The 23,323-nt window shown below is 38.8% G+C and overlaps 1 protein-coding gene across 1 annotated transcript in view; it reads left to right on the top strand.

The window, feature by feature from the left end:
* The first annotated feature begins 1,654 nt into the window (after positions 1–1,654).
* The window catches only part of LOC115045110 (sphingosine kinase 1), a 33,091-nt gene continuing 11,422 nt past the window's right edge, over positions 1,655–23,323 (top strand). Inside the window, exons 1-2 of the mRNA XM_029504624.1 lie at positions 1,655–2,078; positions 18,556–18,705. Coding sequence (XP_029360484.1) covers positions 1,655–2,078; positions 18,556–18,705 — 574 coding nt within the window. The remainder of the gene's footprint in view (positions 2,079–18,555; positions 18,706–23,323) is intronic.

Raw genomic sequence — 23,323 nt, 5'->3', positions numbered from 1 at the left:
GACTGTCTATCCACCCATCCATCAAAATAAAAAGAAAATTAAAATTGCTGGCAAAATGTGTTGAACATTTTAAATAGTACAGGATAATAGCATCTGTGATTGGCTTGTGACATGGCTAGGTCATTATTATTGACACATTACAGATGAAGTAGGTCACTGTTCATTGAGCAGGAGTTTATTAGTGCACATTTGTCTTTTGATATAAAGGTTATCTCTGGGCTGTAGTAATAATTGTTCTTCATGATTCCTTCATCCACTACAGCTACCCCATATACTTTTCTCGTCATGCCCATCAGAGGGAAAAAAGCAAATATTTATAATAGTGAAACATAGTTAAACTCTGAGCCACAATCATCATCAGCCATCAACAGTTTCTGGAAAGTTTTGCATCAGTATTCAACAGCCATGCAGCACAAAATTCATCAAACAAGAAGCCAAAAAAATAAATAAAAATAAAAATCCGCTATCTCCTTTCTGAGTGACATATGCAGCATTTCAAAGCAGATTCAGTACGTGAGTAGATAATTTACTTCTTTATATTAATTAATTAATTCATCTTCAACCGCTTATCCGTTTCCAGGTGGTGGAATCAATCCCAGCTCACACTGGACAAGGGCAGGGTACACCCCGGACAAGGCCGACACACAGAGACAGACCACTTACACTCAGACCTACAGGCAATTTTCAGTCACCAATTAACCTAAACGTGATGTCTTTGGATGGTGGGAGGAAACCGGAGTACCTGGTGGAAGCCCACAGACACAGGGAGAACATGCAAACTCCATACAGAAAGGCCCCAGGCCCGGGCAAGGAACCTGTGACCTTCCTATTGTGGGGCAACAGTACTAACCACTATGCCGCCGTGCTGCTGGTTTTTATACTATTGTCTGTATTTCTGTTTAATTTTTTTACAACTATATAAAAATTTTCACTTTGAAATATAAGATGAAAGTTTACAGGACATAATGTTGCAAAATGTTACATAGATATCCATCAAGGACCCAAAATATTTCCATGCTACCGTCAGGGGGCAGCATCCCACCTTTCCTGGACAAGCAGGTCTGACAAACAGCAGTAAAATTCAATCAAAACTGCGGCCAGTGGAGGTGCGTCAAGTCACAAAGAGTTAGGCAGAACCCCCCCGGTGAATTTGGGTTCCCTTCAAAATAAAAAGCGTGACTTTGGCCATCGGTGCCAATGAATCATTGGTGTGAAACTGTGGCTGAAAGCACTGGTTTAGAAATTGTCTGTTAGACTTATAAGGTCCCTTTACTCCCATAAATGTGTTTAATGTGTCCCGGTCAAAGTGTGTGTGTGTGTGTGTAATAGATAATGGCTTATCCGTCAGTAGGCAATTGCTGCCTCTCCAACACTTTCTTGACTACAGAACGACACTAACTTACTCTTTATGGGGGATTAAATAAACTAAAAACAAAAGTGACCTATGAGAACAGAAAACCATTACACGTGCGCCAATTGGTCGCTTTTGTTGTGAAAGTGTAGCCGGATGTGGTGTGTTTGATTTCGACAACTTGACCCCGGTCGAGCAGCAGGCTGTCAGACTCAGACTGGCTCTCTTCACTTTGCTCGCGTCTCCGAGGCGGGCAGTAATGTGACGGAGCTGCGTCCCTGTCTCTCCCAGTCCAGCTCCAGGATGGCTCAGAGGCGAGCAGACCCGGACGGCCACACCGACAGCAGCCCGGTAACACTCTACGGGGAATTCACCTCGACCGGCAACCGAAAAGTCCGGTGTGCAGTGAGCCTGACCGAGCGGGACCTGGTCGTCCAGAGACTCACGTCCGCACCTGTCGGGCGGAACAAAGTGGTGCTCAGTCTGAAGGACTGCGTCGGCTGCCGGGCTTACCGGGCGGCTGATAACGCTGACCCGGCGGCGTATCTGTCGGCCTATTTCTACCCGCTGAGGCGGCGCTGGATGAGCTCCGGGCCGGTCCGGCTCAGGCTGGAGCAGAGCTTCCGGCTGTGCGCGCTCCACGACCCGCGTGCCAATCTGGACGAGGCGGAGAAGTGGGCTCGAGCAGTCCGAGACCGCGCAGACCGGCAACGGTATCTAAGAGACGGTGAGTGTCGTTAGCAACGGGCGGGAAAGTTTCCTGTTCTTGCACTGACAGATGAGTTCAGGTCGGACTGCACAGCTCAGGGAGGATTTTAACACACTGAGGTGATTCAGCATGCCGACACACCTGCTCACAGAGCGGGGAACAAACAAACCAGCACAGCAGCTCACGGTTCGGTACCACATGAAGATCTACTTTTCTTCTTTGTCTCTATCACCAGAAAATAGTGGATGCCTGTTTGTAGCTTCACAAATATATCTGTCATATAGAATATAAACTAAAGATAATTGGGTTTTGGGCTACAAGTCGATGAAAGCAATCACAAATGCTCAAATTTAATTGGTAAAGCCTGTTGCCAGGCCTCTGAAAAAAGACCAAGTTAGTTGCTGTTGGATCTATAAAAATCCCTTTCAGCCTTTAACTCGGTGCTGAAATATTTAATGTTTGATTCATCTTTAATAATCCCCAAAGATTAGGAATGCAGCTGATGTTTTTCATCATCCCCGTAGATCATCAAAATAGTTGTGTCAACACTTTAGTTGTTTCAGCTGCTGTTTCATGATGATGATGAAATGACTAAATCTGTGGTGAAGTGAGGTCCCATCACCCCTATGTTTGAATAACTCAGTAACTACATTTACATTTACACTCTGCCATCAAGTGCTGATTCTTGTGCTTGACTACAGTACGACACTGGAACTGATGTTTAAAAGTGATAAGAATGCTATTGTAGATGGAGGAGTTACATAAACATGTCTGCTGCTGAGTGTCCCATGTTCATAAGGCCTTATTACCTAAAGGTCTAATCAAATAAATTGTACTAAATAATAGATTATTTTAAAAAATACTAGATTGTTGCAGAATTATCCGCCTGGGATTAATAAAGTATATTCTTTGTGACATTGTCAGTGTAATTCTAGAATTGTTGATTAGAGTGTCCCTTAGAATATTTGAGAATTCCCACTAGAATTTCTACTATCCCACTAGTTTATCATTTAGATAATTTTGTCCCAGTGCCATCTAGTTAACTAACATTGTCCATTATTTGCTTTTTTTGTAGAGAAATAGTTGTATGTATATGTGTGTGTGTGTGTGTGTGATGGAGGCAAATTTTCCATTACCTACTTCAACTGACTTACTCCTGAAATGAATAAAACAGCAGGTGCAGCCTAGGATCGAATCACATTTCACTTATTCCAAAATTCAAACAAACAATTTTCAATTCCTCTTTTTTTAAAATCATTAAACCTTTTGGCCCCCTTCAACAAAGAAGTGCCTTTAGATATATCATATTTTTAACAAGATAGATGTAGCAACAATGGCAATGGAAGAAAGCTGCCACATAAGAACACATATCATCAATTTACAATACCCACATACAATGCAACAAACCTGCCATATTTGAGATGCCCTAGACGTATTTGAAAATTGCTAACAAATGTGTTTCTCATATTTTAATATCTTTGAGCTGACTTTGACATTTCATGAGATATGAAGGCAGTGTTTACAGATGAAGTTAATCTGAAAACCCAGGCTGAGTAACGGGAGGCTGTCAGTCTCAGGACACCAAAGATTATCTATCTAGATGATCTGGCCCACTAGCTGTTAGAAATATCTCACCAAAGTAAACAGGACGTTTACCCAGGGTGGTTTTAAAGATGAATAACTGCATTTTCGTAAAGAAAGTTCAGACAAACCTTCTTTTGCATGAATTATCCACTGCTTGTTTGAACAATTGGACTGGTGTGGTGTAGAGTCCCACGTCAGCAGGTCCACTTTAGGTCCAGTCTGCGAACAAAGCATTTTTACATAAAAGACACTAGAGAAACATGAGCCGATATTACTTCTATTGAGTTCATGTAATGCCTAGAGGTACAGCCAACCCATTGGGAAACATTCTGTAATTGGAGATTTCTAAAGATAAACATCTCATTGTTTGTTCTTGCCAAATTGTCCTGAGTGAAAAGAATTCATTTCTTTGCCTAACATAAATGTTCTCCCTCACAAAGCCATAGTATCACTAGCACAGTGTGACCCAGATTTTCTTTTTTCTACAAAATAATTTTTAACAAGAGAAAATGTGCAGCAATTCTATACACTCTGTCATTGTCAGAAGAAGAACCAATACACAATCAGTAATGCTAGACAATATAGGCAATATTATTATTGTTATTATGAAACACATTGTTATTGTTAACCCGAGACATCTAACAGGTTTTCTATAGGAGCCAAACTCAGGTGTGTCCCTGGCTTCACCTGTGCTGGAATTTAATGCATGTCTGCCTCCACCCACATTAATCTGAATAAAACCCACATTCTTTTTCTGAAACACTTGCAGTATCTTGAGACATATTTCTGTAAGTTGTTTTATATCTGAGATGTCATAACTTTTCTTAGCTTTAATCCTCAGATGGATGCAGACAAGTTAACCTAAGTTTACATGAATTTACCCCTGATTCACACTCATCTCAAGGCAAAGTCCGGTCCTGCAATTTGGTCAGTACTGGTGTTCCCCAGTAATTACCTTGTAATGTGAAAACTTCATGGAGTGTTAAACATCCCAAGACACTTACCTGCTCATTTAAGGAATTGTGATACTATCAGACCCACTGGCCTTATTGTCTGTCATTGAAACTGTTAAAAGAATGGCTACTTTTATCTATGTCATAATTTTTTAGCCATCAGCAAGCTGAAGTTGGTCACTCTTGTTAGCAGTTTTTTCTGCCAAATGTATAGCAGAACAGAGAGGCTAATATGACCCTACAATCTGATACACAAGTGTATCAGATATTGGCCTTCAGTAGCTATGTTGATCTTGAATGAGCCTCTTCTAATATAACTTGAAACCACACATATTATAACTACCTAGCTAATGGTAGACTCCTCAGCCGTGGAATTTATGTTTTGCTATTATCATATATAGTAAGTTAAAGAGCCAGGTTTGCTGAGCATGTTGACACAGCAAAACACACAGTATTTTATTCCTGTCCTATTCCATTGTCTCTTTGGGTTTGGAAAGGCAACAAAAGACCCAACACCCTAAAAAGGCTTTAAATATGGAGTAACACTTTTTAAAGTGCTCAGTACATCATTGCAGCAATAGTATAGAGCAGTGGTTCTCAACCTTTTTTCAGTGGAGTACCCCATGTAAATATTTTTTTTAGCTGAGTCCCCCCTAATGGTTAGAGGGTACTCAGCGAAAAAACCCTAAACCATTTTTAAGGGCTTTTGAATTGATTGCTATTTTTAACATATATTTTTAAAAAATCTCTCATGCCTCCTGCAGTGCCCTCAAGTACCCCATTTGAGAAACACTGGCATAGAGAATCACTGCTTGGGATAAATGCTGTTGTTGGCAGTGATTTAACAAATAGTCCTTTATGTTGATAAATGAATTAGCAGACAACTAGAGAGAGAATTGGTTGCCAAGTGATAAACCACTCAGCTCTTTTCAGGGAAATACACAAAACTCCTCTATCACATTGGTTCCAGGAAGTACAGAGCAAAAATCCAAGCTGTATATATTCCTACCTAACTGTTAGAATATCACATTTCAAACATCAGTCATGCCACAGGCATCTCAGGAATCTCTGGATTGTGGCGACAGGATTTCTGTCTAAAAAGCAGTCTTCAGTAAGTTACTGATTATGCCTGAAGCCTAGGAAACCACACTAAATCATGTTCAAGGACTCTGCATCCAAAGCATTAGTCTAAGTGAGGTCAGTGCTGTCTATATGACCTATTCATCAATACTGGTTTGTGCGTCATTGAGTTGACTTTTGGTTTCCTTACAGAATTACTCAGAAAGCATGTATTTTCTCCAGATTGTTTACCTTTGACAGGTAATGGCCTTCTGATGGTGGTGTGCAATTCCAAATAGTGCCAATAAGAGAGTCTCATAGAGTCTTGGATTTAGATGTTCAATGTATCATATTTATGCATGTTGTAGTTTTATCGATCCTTTCAGTCTTTCATTCAATATTTTAGTTGTCTTGCTATTTAATGGACAAATGCAAATAGGTGTCAGGCATGTTTGTACATGTTCAGGTTGTCCAGTGTTGCTCTGCTTCTCCATGAAACCATTAAACTGTATGAAAGAGGGATTGACTAAACTTTTCTGGTCATTGCATCAGTAATACTTTACATGATAATGAACTCCCATACTGAGTTTAGAATCCTCAATATGTAGGTTTCACCACAAACAATATGAAAATGGTTTATTTCTTTTCTTTGTTGGACTAAATTACCAACCAGTTATCTTCTCTATGGGAGAAAACTATACCTTGTGTGCTGTGAGCTCTGGCTTAAGTGCAACTTTCCACAGAAGATATGACATGACGTTATACTTTAACCTTCAGTGTCTTTGCTGGCACATCTGTAAAATATGCCCTGACTCAAGATCACCATGAACTTTATTTCTATGCTGCCGATAGCAATTCAGCAATTCAATTCAGTCAGACACATAGCCAAGTATTTCCTAAGTAGTATTGATCTGAGGCTCTTAATGAATGGATTAAATTCAGCTGTGGACCTGTCATTGTCATGAGTGATGATGTGAAAGGTGTTAGTGCTGATTAAATCAGTCACTCTGGGTTGTCATCTGGGTTCAACACTTTGCTATCACTGTAGCGCATTACCAGCAAATGAGAATCATTGAATAGTGGTTACTAGGACTAGATTAGATTAGTGACCAGACCCCACACATGTACTGACTCCCTCATAGGTACTATGTAACAGCCTTGTTTAATTTTGTAAGTGTATGTAGGTCAAACACACTAACATTTGAATGTGTAGCCGACATGATATTACCATTCTGATGTGTCGCCACTCTGACATTTTGAGTAAATTCTAGGCTGTCCAATAGGTTAATGAATTCAGTAGTCCTATGATCAGCATCAGTGTAACTATGAATGTAAATGCTCAGGCCCCTTTTTAAATTATTCTGCAACTGTTTTTAGTCTTAGCTGTGACTTGATAAACAAACTGTGGTAAATACCTTTGTGCTGAACATTATGTCCACTATGTCCTGCATCCACTGGTGCAGGACAATGTCCAAATCAAGACACATAAGGACATTAAAGCAAGCAAACATTTTTTTAAAATTATATCAGTCATTATGAAAACCTGGCTGTAAGTAATTGGACATGAAGGGATATTGTACGGATTCAGTCTAATTTATTCAGTCTATGATGATTGATCCATTTTCCAGCAGACACTGTAAACAGCTGATTGTACTGGAAGGAGAGACTTCAATACAATACTTCAATATATTATACCTCTCTCATGACATTGCCAGCGCCACATTGGCTGCCCATAGCAATTGTTCCTGCATAGTTTAGAGATGCGTACGTAAATGAGCCTGGAGCATATTTCACATTCTACATATTCTTTACTCTCTAATACATAATCATATGTTGAGTAATGCATATTAGTCTGAAGCACACCCTTCTCACCAAAGAAGGAATGTTCAGGTTGAGTAGCTTTGTTGGAATTGAAAAGACTTGATAGGACGCACCAAAGCTTGAGTAATTTGTAGTCAAGACTTAGTTTGAATGAATAAAAGATTTCACTGGAAGCCATTATGCAATTATGAAGGGCTGGATATCACATGCTCACAGAACTCTATGTGACCAACATAATGTACTGCTGTACTAAAGATGGTGAACTGTGTGGTTACATCAAGCAGAATGGTTCAACAATAAAGAAGTCAGGGAATAATAGCATGGAGTCTGTGGGATTGTGAGGGGGTTTGCATAATCAGGGGATATTCTTGGGATGGAAGAGGCCCGTTTCTATTCTGTTTTGGTAATGTTTTTCCAGACCTGGGTGACAGAGGGATGGCCAAATTGAGGTGGGGAGTTTTGTGAAATAAAGTAAATGTGGTCTTCCAAACATTGATACCATTTTTGTAGTTTGTTAGGTTGAGTGGTGGCAAAGCGTCAGAGGGCTTGGCATGAATGCCCAGTCTGGGGTAAGACTGGGCATTTTCTAGCTGTGAGGTAGAACATGCAAACTAAATAAAACAAAGGACCCAGGTTGGGAACCAAACCCGTGACCCTCTTATTGTGGGGTGACAGCGCTAACCACTATGTCGCCGTGTGCGGTCTTGCAGTCTTAGTCTTACATTCTGTTTAAAATCCTTAAATACTTTCCTGAGGATTCTTCATTTTGCTAGAAATGTGAGCTATTGTGTTTTAGACAGGAAGTAGCAGAGCATGAGAGGAGAGATGTGTGAATGATTTGTGTCTGCAGGGGGCAAAGGACAGGCAGGTGCGATCTCATCAGAGGAGTGGGCATGGGGTCACGATTGCATGTGGTTGTGCTAGAATTTGTGCCAAGATCAGTTACATACTCCTCAACATGGAAGAAAGCCAAAGACCAGCTTACAGGGCAATGAGAGGATGTGATGATAACACTGTATTTCAAGGTTTAGCTGATTAAAGGGGTTTATTGAGGGGGAACAACTGTTGGATGACCTTGTCTGTTTGAAATCTTTGTTCACCTGGTTCAGTTTTTCCTAAACTCATAATCATTATGCAAAAATGTATGACAACATTATTTAAGAAGAGCAAAGGGATTCAAAGTTCAGAGAAGAGTAAATTATATTTAGTAACAGGTTGTTGAGGAGTGTTTGTATCATGGGTGAGAATGACTAATAATTTTTTTGGGATCATAGTTTTAATAAATGCATCACAACAATAAGACAATGATGATGCAGTGTTATTACCAGTTTATTTAATATCACATGCTTTCAGAGGACAGATATTTGTTGCTTTTCTTTTATCTCTAACTTTACATATTGCTGTTTCCAAAGTAGTGAAATGGACATTGGCCAAACTACCTATTTGCATTTGTCAGCTTGTCACTTTGTCACTTGTTTGTCAGCTTTATTTAAAGTCGATGTAGGTGAATGGCAGTAAGTGGTCAGGCCAGCAGTGTTGAAATCCTTCATCCTCTGTTTATGCTGTTGTTTTTATCAGTGTTTTGTATCTTGACACTCTGCTCCCTGGTGCAGTTTGCTGTGTGTTTATTTTCACAGTCATGGTGAGACTTTAAAACATAGATGCATTTTCTTATCCTCTTTCATATAATACATGATAGTGATGGTGCTTTTAGATTCCGATATAGCATCTAGTTTGCTTTCCTGTGAGACCTTCATTATCTTATATTATCTTATCTTCAGTATCATTCTCATGTCACTGCACTCTAAGTGTAGCCCAAATATCACAGTAGACTGAGATTATCACCTTTAAACTAAACCAAGATTTTGCAGTAGTGGACAACTGAGTTTAACATTTTTTCTAAGTATTTCCTGAATCACAGGCATCATGACCTATGCATAACAGTTGGAAATGAATAGGGCTGTTAATACATGTATGAAACCATGGTAACTGTCAAATAAGAAGAACCTTATTCAATGTTCTCAGGGGGGACTGGTGTTACTACATTTGGCAACAAAATCCAGGCCTCTCTCAGCCAGTCAGCACTATTACTGATATCATTACCTCTGGCCAAGGCGGAGCTGAAACTGGGACAATGGTTTATATGCTCCATTACACACAATTTCAGAAGAGAAAGCAGGAATAGGTTAATGGTAAATAATGTCATGACTGTGAAGGTTCATCTTCTCATGCATTTTTCACACCTTTTAATCAGCATCCATACATCAAATCAGTATTTTTTAATTCACTCTTTAAACCTTGATTATGCTCACCAAGAAATGGTGAACAACTCAGTGACAAAGCAGTGATCCCAGACATAAAAAATCACAAACATCAAAGTGTCCTAGTGTACATCCCTGGAATTTGTTGCAAAGATCGGGGAACACTGGTTCGATGAGGGTTAGGTTGGGTTAACTGAATGTGAATGTCATAATTTTACTCTGATAAAGGGATGAATTTGAAGATTTAGAAACTAAAACCTACTTGAAAGTGCGTAAAGTTGTTAACAGGTGGGTTGTCTGGTCAGTGATGAGACGGGTGAAGTGTAGTGTCATTCCAATTATTCTCATTTTGAACAGACAAGTAGGATAAACCTTCCTTATTCTTTTACAAAAGGAAACGCATATTGAATTCCTTATAGATTATCTGTCTAGCTGCTACAGTAGTCAAAGTAAAAAATAAGGTGTGACATTACAACAGGAATAACAACACAGTAAACCTGAAGTCATAGTACAGTGATACTATAGAAGAAACTCTCTCCCTGAGAGTTCCTCTTATTAGACATACGCTGTTATGAAGCTTGATGTCCTGTTGAGATGTACTCTGGCGCTTTTTCTTTTCCTGGGGGTGCACAGCAGCTCAGTGCGCTGGCCTTGTCAGTCTTGTCATGAACAATTTCTAATGAAGGACAAAGTGAAGAAATTTTCAAAAATAAACTCCAAGCAAAACCTAATCCTCCTAAACTGTTGGATGGCTATCTGAATATAATGGCACTGGGGCATAAAGTACCTGGAGTGCCTACCCACGTTTCTATTCTAAGAGAGTTATTCTATAATATGCCGACAATAACAACAACCACTAATTGACCATTTAGCCCAACAGAGCAGCTGGTTCACCTCAGAGAAAGTCAGTCTTTGCCTGGTAGGAGAACATGTGTGTTTTGTTTTTTGTTTTTTTTATGGTGGAAAGTCCATTTCGTCCATATGCCTACACTTATTGCTTTTTTTTTTTTTTGGTTTGTTTTAGAACTGTATATAACTTTTGTTTTACAGTTTTCAGTATTCTTGTGTTTTGCTCTCTGTTTTTACATTTGTGACTACTAGTTGCAAGAAGTAAACATTAAGTTGAACATAATGCCAGGAGAGCTGACATTAATTAAGAAATAAAGTTTCCTTTACACTAAACCTTAAACTAGTGGAAACGTAACTGGCTGACTGTTGGAAAGTTTTTGCTTTGGCGTTTGATTTTATGCAGCAGCCTAACCTCCCCTCCCTAATTTGACCCTGTGGCCTAAAATACCCATATGGGACAGACATCATTGCATATAGTGACAGACAGTGGTTATATCCTTACAGCTTTTTGACAGACAGCACAGAATCATTTTAATAAAAACCTCAATGTCGAAAACACTCTGACACTCTTAATATAGATCCACAGCAGGCAAACCACCAGCACTTCCTCCTCCTCCTCCCCCCATTCCACACCCTTTGTGGTTCTCGCTCAGCAAAAATCTGCTTGTCTGCTGCTGCTTCTGCTCTTTGATTTACAGGCAACATTTCGGACAAGAGTTATCACCTTGCTGAATTTTACAGCAGCGAGGTGCTGTGAAGTGAGGCGGGGTTTCTTTAAAGGTACTGAATCTCACTTTAAGATAAAAAAAAACATTGCTCCAAAATAGGATGCACACGCCTGGCTGTACAGCTTGTAATATTTTCTAATGTACAGGAAATCCTAGTGATATGAAGTTTGTAAGCTGTGGGATCAGGCCTGAGTGATGTCCCAAATAAAGCCTTTTACTTAAAATAATCTGACATTTCAGTATAAGATCTTCCCGAACAGAACCTCTAATCATGATGGATACACTGCAGACATTGTGGTGTATCTCTTAAATTGCTGTCATGAGGTTACAGCTGGTATGTAGTTAACTACAGTTTGCTCATGAAACCTGGTTTAGAAGGGAAGCATTGTGCTGCTATCAAGATGACAATCTCAGTTTGATTATATGTTTTTAGTTATTGCCCCAAGGACTCAGCCATTTTTGTTTTGTTTTTTTCAATATATATAATATATCCTCCATATACACGTAACTCTACATGAGATGTAGTGTATGTTACAAGGTTAACAAATTTTGCCCTCAGTTCTCCTGTGACAATGCTAACATTTTAGAAATGCTTGCAATTGAATGTATCTGTCATATATCACAGCAAACAGGAAAATTGTAAGTACCAAGTCAAAAACATGTTAATCCATTAATCCCTTTAATGTGGAAACTGGATTCTCTCCTAATGGGTGTTTGTCAAGGCTTAGAGCCCATATCACCACTGAGCAATAGGCAGAAATGTAAACACCGTTTCGGTCAGACACAAACCCGTTGGTGGGTAGGCAGGTGTGACAGGAGACATCCGCCACCCTGCTCTCAATTTTTGCATGAGGAAAACGATAAAATAGAATGTCATATAAGACAACCCTTCATTAGTCCCTAAGGATGGAAATTAGCAAAAACACTCCTTTGAGTCAGTGACCTAAGGATACATCATGTTTCTCCCCTGATGTCCTCCACTCTACCAACCGAGCTATCAAAGGGACCACAGTGACATGACTTTTCATCTTCAGCCTTGTATCCATGCCCTGTGCATACTGAAGCAAACTAATAGTATGAGTATGATTCACACATATTCTCCAATGAATCAGCAGAAATATAGTGTTCAGATGGTAATAATTACCTCTAGTATTATTTGGTTTTTGCTTATGAACTGCATCTAACATCCATCTGTTGCATTTTGGGGGCCTGAGAAGAGCACAGTGTTCATCAGAAAGAGAAGCAGGACATGTTGTAATGCTTTATTTAAGCAATGTTGGCACACTGAAGAACAGGAAAACGTATCACACTTTTCCACGATTTCATAAGCCTTGCAGTAACTCCGCGTACACAACCTGCTGTGTCATATATTCAGGGAGGCAAAAGTGTGTGTGGAGTATTTGGTAACAAAATTTTTTTATTATGTTTCAGTAAATCTGTTGCCAAAATCCTTTAAACATCCTTAACCCCTGACAACAGGCTCAATTTAAAATTTTTTTCTGTAAAACATTTGTAGATTTGCTATTTTTCATATTGAAACCTTGCACTTATTTAAGATCCATTAGCTCTCAAGCCGTTGTAGTCTTATCTGGCTTTGTTGGCTCATTGCTGCATTTGGTGACTGTACAAGAGACAAAACAAAGCCAATTATAGAAAAAATTCTCCATATCCTGGGAAATGGTCAAAAACACCACAGCTTATCTTTCAGTCAGTAAAATTGACAGCTGTGTTTTAATTAGCTGAATTATTTTTGTGTAAGTATGTCATCGTTGTATTTGATTTAGATGTAACTAGCTAGTGGCTTCTTGACCCAACTGTGGGTCATTTCATTAACAGAGATATTTGACTGTCAATATATTTGGAAATACAACTCTGGGGGGTTTGGTGATCAATGTGACATAGGAGCCCAGCTACTTCCTAAATTAAAATGTGCTTCCAAATGCAAAGCAAAACCATGGGACTGGTCCCATCTGTGTTTTGTTGTGAGCTCAACTGAGTGTCATAAAAGCCTTGTGCTTGTTCAGTTTATGCAAAAATTCCTATGTTGATAGCCTAATCGTGGATAAACGCTTTGTCATGCTTTACTGGTGATGAGAAGCTGATTTGAAGGAAGTGGACCCAGACACCACCATGACTGAAATCACTTAAGCTCAGGTCATCACAGTGAGTCAGCATTAGTCATTGAGCAGTGAGGGTAGTTGAGAAAGAGTAACCATGTAAGTTTAGGGATAGTAATGATTTTACTGCTGTTCCTGGTTCACTTATTAAAATTAGTGGACATTAATGATGAAATGAAATGAAACTAGTGTAAACTGTAGCAATATGAAGACACTGAGATAGAAATACAAATTCATCCATCTTCTACTGTTTCTGGGTCGCGGAGAAATACAAATATTTAAAAACAAGTCTATGGTGGTCTGTATGAGACAGATGCTTTGTATTTAAGCCTCCATTTGTGTGTCTAGTTAACAGAAGCTGGTATCCCACTGAATATACTAGATGAATGTCATACAAAACCTGAGAAAGTTGTCCTCTCTCTGTCTCTATATGCACTCAGATAGCTATTATAAGCTGGGAAATGTGTTTTTTCCGGCTTCAGGGTTTTTCCCTTTCATTTAAGTTGTCATTTCCTATGTTGAATACCTCAGAAGTGATTATTCCATTAAGATCTAGGACAGTCCCATCGCTCTTGGTTTGAAGTGAGCAGATGAGACTTCTCATAGGCACAGATCAAGTGAATGTCGTTGAAATTGGGGGCAGAACTTTGCTGCTGTCAGTTTGCTGTTGTTTTTCTTCTATTTATGACGTGTCTGCTGTTTATGAGGAGGCTAATTAATTTAGCAGCGTTAGAAACCACAGTAGTATCGCCACCTCATCTAGTACTGTGATTTATTTTTTTCCAGGTTTCTTTGTCTGGGTAATTATTCCCATCTCTGCTCTATTATTGTTGTCTAGCATAATTTTCAGCTCATTGAACAAACTGATGACAATTGCTAACCAGAAACAAAGTATTGTAACCTGAAAATCAGGTGAAAAATACATTTCTGTGTTCATCAGCAGCAATGTACAATCCGTACTACAACCATCCATATACAAAGAACCATGTATTGTGTCTTTTGAAGAACAGAAATATTAAATTGCTCTGAAACCGATAATTCTCCAGCATGTTCGATAGTGTTTATTTACAGACTAGAGGAAGTTTCAAAAATAGATCTTTCTTAGTATTGATTTTTAGCAAATCCTTATTAGATGCATGTCATAGTTTGGCTCAGTGCCATGATGCCGCTGCAGCTGAGCTAATGATAGAGGAGGAAACCCAGAGTGTGGAGGGACAAGAGTAGCAACATTGTGCCCACTGGTATGTTTTCACAAGGGGAGGGTAGCACACAGGAAGTCGCATGGAGTTGAATTTAGCCAACTAGGTCTGTTGTGTGGGTGGTGGGGCTCACAGACAAGAAGATCGGGGCCTTCAATGCCAGTGATCATGCTTGCTGATTCATGGGGAGGTCTTCTCTGGCTTTCCCTCAGTAGTCCAGTCATTATGCTTTTCAGATGATTCTATGGATACATTCAACTCCCAGAGAAAGTGGCTCTGCCTTTATTAACCTGTCTAAATCATACAGTGAAATGTGATGCTGATCTGAATAAAAAAAAATGCATCCAATTGATATATAGTATCTTGGCTTTGCTTTATTTTAATTTGCTTGAAATTATTTATTGCAATGTCTGCAAACAGAACTATTTCTAACCAGCACAGCTATTAAAAACTGGTGGCGGCTGTGCAGGAGGGTTTGTGTATGTGTACACTTCTCTAGGTTACATTGGGTGGGGCAATTTCTCCCTGGGAACACCTACAGTAGGCCAGGTGTTCATGTAAAGCTACACCCTTTTAGGTAGTTTCCTGTTCTTTCCTAAAGGTTCAGGTTTAGGTGATGTTGAACTGCTTTCACACTGAAACAGAAATGAAGTTACAGTAAATGGCTTAGTCACTCTCCACTCAGTAGTTAATTCAAATTTCATAATTTCATTAATTGAAAATACATGAAATATCTGCTGAATCAACATGATGAAGTAGATGGACAATATTATGAGTGTAACAAGTAAAATCTGGCTGATGTGTCATTGATAGGAGTGGAAAAAAAATTCACTTCTTGGATTCATCACGATTTTCTCTTGAAAGATTATTTCTCGATGACAAGAAATCAGTAATTGAAAATTCAAAACTCAGTTTGCGCCTAGAACAACTAATGGTTGTACTTATTGGATGATCAGATGCTATGGACATAAAACATATTTTTGTGAACCAATTGGAAGATAAAATGTCTCAGACATAAAACATGCGTTGTGTTCACATTCTGAGCTAGACTACCGGCTAAGGGCTAAATGTGAGTGACTGAGGTGAAAACAATCCGACCGACTCCTCTGGTGTTTGGAAAACTTTTGGCTTCTATGAAGTCAAAGGGAAAAGAGACCTAACAAGAACTTCATGTTGGTTCTTTGCAAAATTAGCAAGCATGCCAACAAGTTTAACTTTCAAGTTAAGGTGACCAGATTTCTGAAATGAAAATAAATAAATAACAGAACAATTGCATGTTCATGTATTTTGACAATGCGTATTAAAAGAAATTAACGGCTAATAAGTTTCAAAACTGGTAGTCCCAACCTCTCTCAGTCACTTCTGGCACCAAAACAACAAAACAAAACAAACCAAAAACAGGCAACAATAAAAATGATCTGCTCTATATAATTGCCTGTTCGAAATTTACTACATCAGAGGTTCCTAAACCTTTCTGACCATGTGCTACTTTCTACTGCAGAATTGTTTTTTATAAAATAAAAAATAACTGCAGCATCAGCAAGATTAAATCAACGTCAGCAAAACGCTACTATGTTAAAAGTGAAGAATAAACTACTCTGTTTAGGCTGCAGGAGATTTTTATTCTATCATGTGTCTCCTAATCATATGTGTGCCTCACCTACAAAGCCATGTCTGGTGCAAACTCACAAAATAAAGAGGTGGTCCCCAGTCTCTGCTGGGTGCCTCCACATGGTGGTCTGCCCTTTGGCAGGTTGGTGTAGCAAATATATTGGAAACTTTAATGCATCGAGATGCATCAGTAACCATTTCATCATCAAAGCCCCCTGAATTGTGTCATATCGTGAGGTACCAAGAAATTCAAGTATGTTTGATATTTATATCAGTAACTTTAAAGTTAGACTCATCTCTCAGAATAAAATATAATATATGATATATAACGTAATACATCAGTTTCTTTATCAATAGTTAATTTCCCCACTGTGGGACGAATAAAGGTATATCTTATCTTATAGGTCTATCTAGATAGAGTATAGATCTTGTATATCTATCTTAATAGAGTTCCGCAGATTTACTGAAGAAGTTACTCCAGGTCAAACAGACATTAACATACTCTGAGGTGTGGTAATGTGTGTGTGAACATTTTTCTGACCTGACTCACGGCATTCCAGCATTCGTCACTTTGACTCAGGCGGATATACGTAATGAGTTATAACGAAACCTGCTGATTAGGTTTTGAACCAGTTATACTTATCCCAGGAGCGTCTGCACTTCATTTCTCTCCACCCATCATTACTCATTTTTCAGCTGTCAGACTTGTTTGGATGGTTTGCCTTATTGTGTTTTAATCTTAAATAATATCCAGCAGACTGCTGTACAGAATGAGATCACACTCAAAGAGGGAAATCACTGCAGAGTTTTTGCTTTTGGGGTTCTAATAGTTTGTTTTGTTTGTTTGTGCTTCCATCCAGGGGTTGAGTGTGTGCTGAAAAGGCATGACAGCCATAGTGGAGTGTGTTGTTTCTGCAATAGAGAGGACTTTGTGTACCTACCTGTAAAATTATCCCTCAGCTACAGTGTCTAGAATGTGTGACAGCTTCTTGTCACATTCCCCTTTACTTTTATTTGTTTTGTTTCCAAGCTGAGCTGCAAGAAAAACATATTCTTAAGGGGGAAAAGTAAAAAACGAGAACAGTGATGCAGTGTTTGGTTTTACAGGAAAGAACTTCTACTTACATGAATCCTACATTGAGTTACGGTCCCCTTATTTTCCTACACAGCTCCATCTGCTATTAACTTGGTCACAATTTGAAACTCTGCACCAAATCTTTATTTTTATTTAGTAATCTCTATGTAGTGTTTGCATCTTGAAGTGATGAATGAATCCTCCCCAGATACTGTGGGAGAGCCTCTTTAGGCTCAATTTAGGTTCTGCGTACTGTAAGATCTCTCCAACCCTCTCTGAAATCTGTTTGATCCCAAAGTTATTTTGAACACCAATTTGTATCAGCCCTACTACTTCTGCGCTTATTTATCTAAAGATGCAAGTTTAGTTCCATGACCACTGTCTTTTATTTGTACATGTAGCCACAAATCTCCTGCCAATTTGATCCACAGAACTTTTAAAACAGCATGATGCTTGTTGTTTCTAAAAGCAGCAGATATCATGTATTGTAGAAAATAATAACATACAATTGTGTGAGTTATATTTGGATGTGTTTATTCTGAATACATTAACATCAATGAATACACTGAATATGAAAAACCTTGTTTACAATCGGGAGATTGCAAATATTTAACAATAAGTTTAAAGCATGTAGATATCTGCTAACGAGTAATTCACACTGTGCAGTAAATACTGTGTACCATATAACCTATTTGCCCAAGGTTTTCTTTCTTCTTTTTTTTTTTCTATTTTATGGACCAAAAATCCTCTTGCACCTCTATGCTCTTCTTTATAAGACTCTCAACAAATCCATCTCCAGTTGAAATATTTTTCCTTACATTATGTAATCAGGTGAACATAGATCTGAGAAGCTAAATGTTTTGATCGTGTACAAATTAATACAAGAATCTCAACAGCGCTATTACCAAAGACTAAAGATGGAAGAAATGCTTTATTGCTGTAGGAGCACTGTAGATGAAAAAATAATTGCTTCTCACAGTTGTGGCTCTTGTTAGCCCATATAAATAAACTTTGAAAATCATTGGCTTAAGAATTCAAAGTTTTGAAATCTAAACTTTGTAAAACTAGAAAAACTGTGAGCTGCCATCATGTGCAAAAGTCACTTCATATTATTTTTGGTCAAACATGTCCAGCTTATCTGCAGCATGACTAGTTCAGGTTGTAGATTTTCCAGATTAAATCCACGTGGGTGCCTTTGTCCTTTGGAGCGCTCGGTTACCTTCTTCTCTCCTCTGCAGGTGTGTTAATTGGAGAGTTGCCTCGGCCATGTCGAATGATGCTGCTGGTGAATCCACAGAGTGGGAAAGGTCAGGCGCTCACCCTATACAACAACCACATCCAATGCATGCTCAACGAAACCGGTGTTTCACACACTCTGGTCATCACTGGTGAGTACTATGCGCAAGTGCACGTCGCATATATAGATATATAGCCTAGGAACATCCATCCACATCGTTAGAGGGCTGTGGACAACATGTGAAGTCAGAAAGAATCAAAATTGTTGTATTGTATGTTGCATTAAAGAATGTTTAGCCGAAGAAGTGAGTATGCAACTAGATTTGTTAATAATCACAATTTTGCAATTTGTGAAAATTGTCACATTTAAACTGAAATGTCGGCCTTTAAAGGATAATAAAGTTTATACCCATAGTTTAGTTGGAGTATGGTTCCAAATACCTTTTAATGGCATCAGGAATTTTTTGTTATCTAAAAAGTAATTAACACCAGTGGTTTGTTTGTCACATGCTCCGATGTCTCTGATAGAAATGGACTACAGCCAACGAAATGTAATTTTGGGCTACAAATGTAATTTTGTAGCCATTTCTAGTCAAAAATTTGTTGAAAATTTTCACATCCAAAACAAACGCATTGAGGATCACACACAAGAGTGTCACACACTGTATGCTCATTTTTCACACTATCTTTGCAAAGGTCTTCCTGACCTTCAGCTCAGGAAATGAGTTTTCCACTTGTAATATCTTTTTGTAGCGAATATAGCCTTTCGCATAATAATAGACTGCACAGCAAAGGCCACAGTAACAACAGGAGCAACACCTTCCCAGCAGATTTTCTCTCTCGTCTAGAAGTTTGCTTCCACCAGTTTAAATCCTCTTCGTGTTTTCCTGCTGTCACCATCATTATGCTGATCGGCTGCCTCTGACCCATTTGCATGTGGAGATGTTATATAATAAATGTGTGCACACATAGATTAATTCACAGTCCCAATAAACATACATTCACAGAAAATTCACATTTGCCATGATTTGCTTTGATATAATCTCGCAGGGTTACGTGTTGATGTTCTTATAGTCATCACTGTAATCTACATACACTGGGTAATAATGAAAAATACACATTGTCATGCATGCTCATCTCATGTATGGGACAGTTAGACAACATTTAGAAAGAACCCATCAATTTTATCAAAATAAACTGATGATTTTTTTCCCCTCATCAATCTCACTCAATATCACATGATGATGAAAATATATTTTTTTACAAATGAATTAAAAAGACTACACTGAAATTTGACACTAACATAAGTATTCAGTTTAGCTCAGGAGCCTGCTGAGCCTCCTTGATCTTCTATCATCTTTCTAAACTTTGATTGGAGTCCATGCGGTAAATCAAGGGGAATGGGAATATCTAAATATTTATGTCAATATGATAGTTGAAGTTTCTCCATTTCAAAAAGGTGCAAGAAATGTGCCAAAAGGGGTTGTGAATATTTTCTGAGTGCATTGTAAATAACTGATCAGCCTGTGCAATTTTATTCAGCTTTCCTAGTTTTATATTTTTCTTTCTGGGTTTGTTCATACAGCAGTGTAGTGTAAGATAACAGACGGAAAATATGGCTTTTATCACAGTGGTAAATGCGAAGACCGAAGAGAGGGAGAAAATCAAAGGGAGGAAAATAGAGACATACAGTAGAGAAATCCTATAACTTAATTTTGTGCAGAAAATGTGGAAAAGACATAAGAATTCCAGGAAGTGCAAATTAACGCTGGGCAATATAGAACAATAGCTGTAATCTCCATATCTGCATATGTGGGGGAGACCATTGATCTCCATTGCCTGAGTTTAAGATATGTCTTTTACAATTCCTTAGGAGTAGAATCTTAAACTATCTTAACATGCATTTTAACAGTTTAGCTTCAGCATGCAGATTGCATTGCTTGATATTTGCTCTTTTTGCCAGGTGTTCTTCACTTGATACAGCGGCAACATGCTCTGTCTTCAATACAAAATAGTTTTACCACATCACTGCGTTTAAAAAAACATAGCAGTCTGAATAAAGCAGCAAACTGTGGGAGAAAGACTTAAAGAAAAAGGCATTAGAAACAAACTATCCTCTTTCAGATGTTGTAAATTTGACCCTCCCCCCAAATTAACTCCTGGTGGCATTAAAGCCGTCTCGCCTACAAGACAAACACAGTTTTTCTGAACAGCAGAGAGCTGGTCTGAAGGGAGTCATCTATGTCACATGGCTCATGAAGTTTTATTTTGGAGCAGCCAAGTTTAAATTTTCTTCTTAAATTTTCGAAAAGTCACTGATGTTTCACTGATGTGCTAATGCTAGTAACTTAGTTTATTTAAAGGTGATTTAAAAAAACAACCATTTTCAAAGCTGCTTAAAACACATATTTCATATGTTGCAAAGAATGTTTGTCCAAACATCTTTTAACATTTGTTACTATAACACACACAAATCAAACAAACTGAAATCAGCATGTCTATCTGCTTTTGAGAATCTCTGTGATCTGTACGAGTCGTATGGAAGTCTCATATGTGCATGCTAACAGAAGCAGACAGCGTTCATTATTGGATCCTGGACTGTGGCAGCTGTGGGCTCTGCCAAGGGTGGACATAGATGAAGGATGACTGCTCTGATCAGGGGTCGAATGCTGAGACAGTGTGTATTTTTGTGTTCGTTGTTTAGCTTCTGCATGTGTCTCTGTTAGTGAAGATGGCACACTGATTCTTCCCAGGCAGCCTACTGTAGTATTGACTTGAATGCTGGCAACTTACTCATCCTCCTTTTGTGTTCAGACTCAAGTGACAAGTTTACTAGAAGAGACGGATATCCTGTAGAACAACCTTTCTGTGCTACACCTTTTTCCTATCCCATTTTTGTTTTTTTATTCTGTCATTTCTTACAACAAACCTCATGGATCTTTTAACAGTGGCTACTCTCTTTGCCACCCCACATGGCAATCTTAAGACTATTTTTATAGCTCTAGCATTGAGGGCGAGAAGAGGACAAGGATCTTGGAAACATCCTAGAAGACTTACAAATTGAGGAAAAGAAGCCACTTTCTAAATTTGTCAAACCATCATGCTTAAAGGAGAATACAGGAAATTTCAAGGGAGCAGGGAAACAAAGTGATAAAAGATGTCTGATAGAACACAACTGTGGCTTTTCTGTGATGTTTTGATTTTACTCTTAACGTTACCATTTGTTTCTTCCTCTAGATGAATCCAGGACAAAACATTTAATATACAGTTGTGGTCCCAACTTTAGAAGGCCTCCCATGATGTTAGAGCTGGGTTTTTTTTCCTCTTATTTAGATTTTGAGATCCATTTAATTTGGCAGGGCAGCAGGAGAGCATACAGCAGGAGAGTCTCTGGCTGTGTATTCTACAGTTAATGTCTAACATCTGTGTCTTACTGCACAACTTGCTAAAATGAGACCTTCAGCTTTGACAAGCGGCTCCCACTGAACACTCTTCTGTAACTCTCTTAACTTAAAGAAATAGGCAAACCCGAAACATAGACCATCTCATACCTGAAAAGAGGAGAAAGCTTCAGTTCTCTAGTAGGATGAGTTACTGCGTGGAAAAACGTTGAATGTGAAAGTTTATTTTCTTTTAGAATTTTGCTTTTAGCTTTTAAAGAACAAACCACGTTCATGTTTCGGGAGCATATCTGTGTTCATAGCCGAAGGGCTTGTCAAACGAGTCTTCCGCGAACACTCAAAATCCAAAGTATCACCCTTTCCAGGCCTTGCTTGTTTAATGTGGCTGTTACCACTTCACATAATTATGACTTGGTGTAAATACACGTTCTATGTTTAACAATATCTCCGTACTTTTCTCTATTCTGATGGCAACACGTCACCCATTTTTAAGCTCTTGTTGGTTGATATTTTCAGAGTTCAGGCTTAGTTGAAGAGAGTGTCAGAATAGGACGTATCCCTCAGCGCCTGTACCCTCAGCACAACCTACTGGAGTCTCTTTCGATCTGTGATGCCATGTTTCTATTTCTGCACTGGGAAAGGAAATACAGCGTCAGTCCAAGTATTAACTTGGTGCAGTGAAAGAGGACTTCCCTTGGTGGCAATTTTTGGACTGTAAACACAACACCTCTGTGTTGTTGGGCGGTGAATGAGACAGTACACAACAGAGCAGAAATATAACAGGTCAGCTTGTGCTTGTGCTTGTGCGCACTGCAGCAATAAAAGTCAAATGACACTTGGTTTTGCTGTAATAAAACTTTTGAACCTATGCAACTAACTAACATGTTGAATACCACCAATCTAAATTTGTTTAACTGCATCAGATGTTCATAATGATGTACTAGCCATCTGAAAGATATTTAATCTTTGAGAGACACCAAGCAGCAGTTGAAGATGTTGACACAGAGGGTGGCACAGAAAGCCACACCAGAAAAGTTCATCAAAAGCGTCAGTGTTACACCAGAAAGAGTTCCACCTTTGGTCCTCCCTGCTGCGTGTGTCAATTACAGAAATAGACTGTGTAAGTGTGTGTTTGTGTGTGTCTGTGCACAGGGAGCTGAGTAAGCTTCCACAGGGTTTTTTTAACGTTTCCTGCTGTATCACACCACATTTAAAAGGTAGGGCTGTTGAACTGTCATCACCTGCTGTCAGGTTGGAGGATAAAGACTGCAGCTATTAAACTGTGCTATTTGAAGAGAGCTGCAGTCAACAGGGTGGAGGTGCATCTGGGGCTGCCTGTAATTGATGATACAAGGTCACCAGGAGGACA

The sequence above is a fragment of the Echeneis naucrates genome, chromosome 1 (assembly GCF_900963305.1).
Source record: "Echeneis naucrates chromosome 1, fEcheNa1.1, whole genome shotgun sequence".
Lineage (NCBI taxonomy): Eukaryota > Metazoa > Chordata > Actinopteri > Carangiformes > Echeneidae > Echeneis > Echeneis naucrates.
Note: the sequence above shows the minus strand (reverse complement) of the source record. Positions and strands in the feature narration are given on the sequence as shown.